The following is a 2,571-nucleotide window of genomic DNA, read 5'->3' as shown; positions in this document are numbered from 1 at the left end:
AACAACACAAAACAGAATCTTGCATGAAGAGCCTGCACCTTTCATCCTTCCTAGTCTTTTCCTCTTTCCACCCAGGTCTGCAGAAAAATTATGCTCCCAAGCATTAAATAGAAGAAGGAATCATGGTGATGGTTTGGTACACTTGGTTTTCAACACCTAGCTCTGTTTTCAATTTATTTTTGCCCTTCTGCACCTTCTGAAACTTTTCTTGTAGCCTCTGTAAACTAGTGTAGTTCAGGCTTCCACAGTTAGCTGGAGTAGAGCATATTGAGTCGTACATGAAGGCTGTTTGCTTTTAATTTTTTTAAAGAAAATATGAAATCCATTATACAACAGATTAGTGGTTTTGTTTTTACATCCCTACAAAAAAAGTTTTTGCATTTTTATTAACTGGTCCAACTTTTACTGACTTCTGAAAGCCTGTACAATTTAAAAGCGTACAGAAAGTAGTTTTTTAAACAAATGTCATATAGGATTATTGCTGAAATATTAAAGACCATTTCATAAAAACTGCAAAACTGTATCTTTAACCTTAATATATAGAGACTGATGCAAACATAGGAAAATTCCAGTCTATTAGTTACATTTAACAGAAATAACATTCCTCCAAATTACAGTGTTCTGGAAATACAAAGTAATTTACTTTTATTTTTATTATTATTTCCAAATGTTAAGTTACTGGGACAATGTATAAGGAAAATAGGCTTATATAGGAAACTTTAAATAGACTTGCTTTTCAGTGGTAGAAGCAAAACGTCTATGTTAGCAGTCGTCTTCCAGAATCCTTTTAAATATGTAAGACAGAGACAGCTTTACTAGCAAGACTACAGGAAAATATACAGAAGCAAATAAAATCATTTGCTTGGGAGTGCATCTATCGATCAAGCAAATTATGACAACTCTATTTCCAAGTCCCCTAAAGAAAATTTTACATCTCATGATCATTCCAAGGAACAGTAATTTCTTCTGTAAGCTTGTGTTGCATTTGAATTGGTGAGAGCCCATTTGCCTCAATATGCTTTAAAATGTCCCACGTTGCTGTAAGTTTAAATTTGCTTCCTAGTTTCAACGAACATTTGGACAGAAATGAGATATGAAATACTTCTACTTTCATTAACATCAAAAAAGACATTTGAAGAATAAAAAGTGCCAAATAGTCCTTTCAGAAAGTGGATTAAAACACTGCAATGATAATACAAGTACAGTATTATCAGTTTTCTATGTACACCAAAACACTGCTTGCTGTTTAATGATATCGATATGTTCACCTATCACTCCCAGCAAATCTTAGTGCAAACTTAATATGTGAACTTTGTAAACCCCAAGACAATTTACGCAGCAACAAGGTTATATAAATCACAGAACTGTTTTGAGCTTTTCAGTACACAAGAATGAATGCTTTCTGAAATATGTCTTACCTTTTGCAGTAATGTGTCATTGTCATATAATGTTTCCTATATAAAGAATCTAATTCAGAATTGAATGTAACTGTTCAACAGTTCTGTACAAACTTTAGTGGAGGAAGTCCATTCATTACAGCAGCTTGGCAAAGAGATTTGGGGTTTCAGTAACATTAAATGTTAAACTGCTTGCATGGCTTTTAAAAAGAAATAAATCTATTAAGGGAAAACTGCTGATATAATAATTTTTTTGCAAAGCACACAACCACAAAGGGCAAACCTGCCACAATCTGCTTTCCTACTGGTATCTATGCATATCTTTATGATTTGAAAAGGATTTGTGTGACAATCAAAGCATCACAGTTAAAGAAAACTGGTTTAACAAAACAACTGCTGTTTGACCAGGCCTTTTTTTTTTTTTTTTAATTATAAAACCAGTATTATAATTTTTCCTTTATTCCTAAACATTCCACATGAAAGGTTTTTGTATCAACACGGAGACGTCACTCACGCAGGGTGGCATCTTCCTCTTCCCCATCTGGGTTAAACCTATTGAAATGTATGCTGAAATCTGACTTGGATTCAGCATTCTCAAATTCAGCTGCAACAGGGACAGCAGTGGGTCGAAGAGCCCGAGCTTCAGGCTGGCAGTTTGGCTGCACTTGAGGGCGGGTACTTTGGGAAACAGGACTGGACTTCGGCTTCGGCTGAGCTGGTAAGATGGGGCTGGTGAATCCCAAGTTGCTCAGAGCATCCAGGGTACCATCGGGGTCGATCATAGCATTAATTGCTAAGCAATCAAGTAAAGATGAAAGGGATAGGGAAGAAACCATAAAAAAATACAATTTTCTGTTATGACAAAAAATAAGAAAATCCTGTTCTAATACTTTTATTTTTATGATGACAGACATGAGCTTTTATGTGTGCTGCTCACCATGAAGGAGTCGTATATCCAACGTATATGTAGCTGATACAGATATTGAAAAGCATTTACATATATTAAAACTTTAAATGAAATGAAACTGCACAAACTAAACACTGCCTGATGTGTGGACAGGAAAGAAAGATGACAAACTCTCTGATTAGCTTATAGGGACTGAAAGATGGGATTTTTTGTCATGTTCAAGGGACTTTTTCTTTAATATTACCATTATATTATGTTTCATTCCAC

The 2,571-nt window shown here is 34.8% G+C and overlaps 1 protein-coding gene across 4 annotated transcripts in view; it reads right to left on the bottom strand.

Moving 5' to 3' along the window:
* Positions 1 to 1,839: 1,839 nt before the first annotated feature.
* The window catches only part of CEP170 (centrosomal protein 170), a 75,505-nt gene continuing 74,773 nt past the window's right edge, over positions 1,840 to 2,571 (bottom strand). For all 4 annotated transcript variants that reach the window (XM_009644695.2, XM_035900265.1, XM_035900266.1 and 1 more), the window contains one exon: positions 1,840 to 2,190. In XM_009644695.2, the coding sequence (XP_009642990.1) occupies positions 1,904 to 2,190 (287 nt within the window). In that variant the 3' untranslated portion in view covers positions 1,840 to 1,903. The remainder of the gene's footprint in view (positions 2,191 to 2,571) is intronic.

The sequence above is a fragment of the Egretta garzetta genome, unplaced genomic scaffold, assembly GCF_000687185.1.
Source record: "Egretta garzetta isolate BGI_Z169 unplaced genomic scaffold, ASM68718v1 scaffold248, whole genome shotgun sequence".
Taxonomy (NCBI): Eukaryota; Metazoa; Chordata; class Aves; order Pelecaniformes; family Ardeidae; genus Egretta; species Egretta garzetta.
Note: the sequence above shows the minus strand (reverse complement) of the source record. Positions and strands in the feature narration are given on the sequence as shown.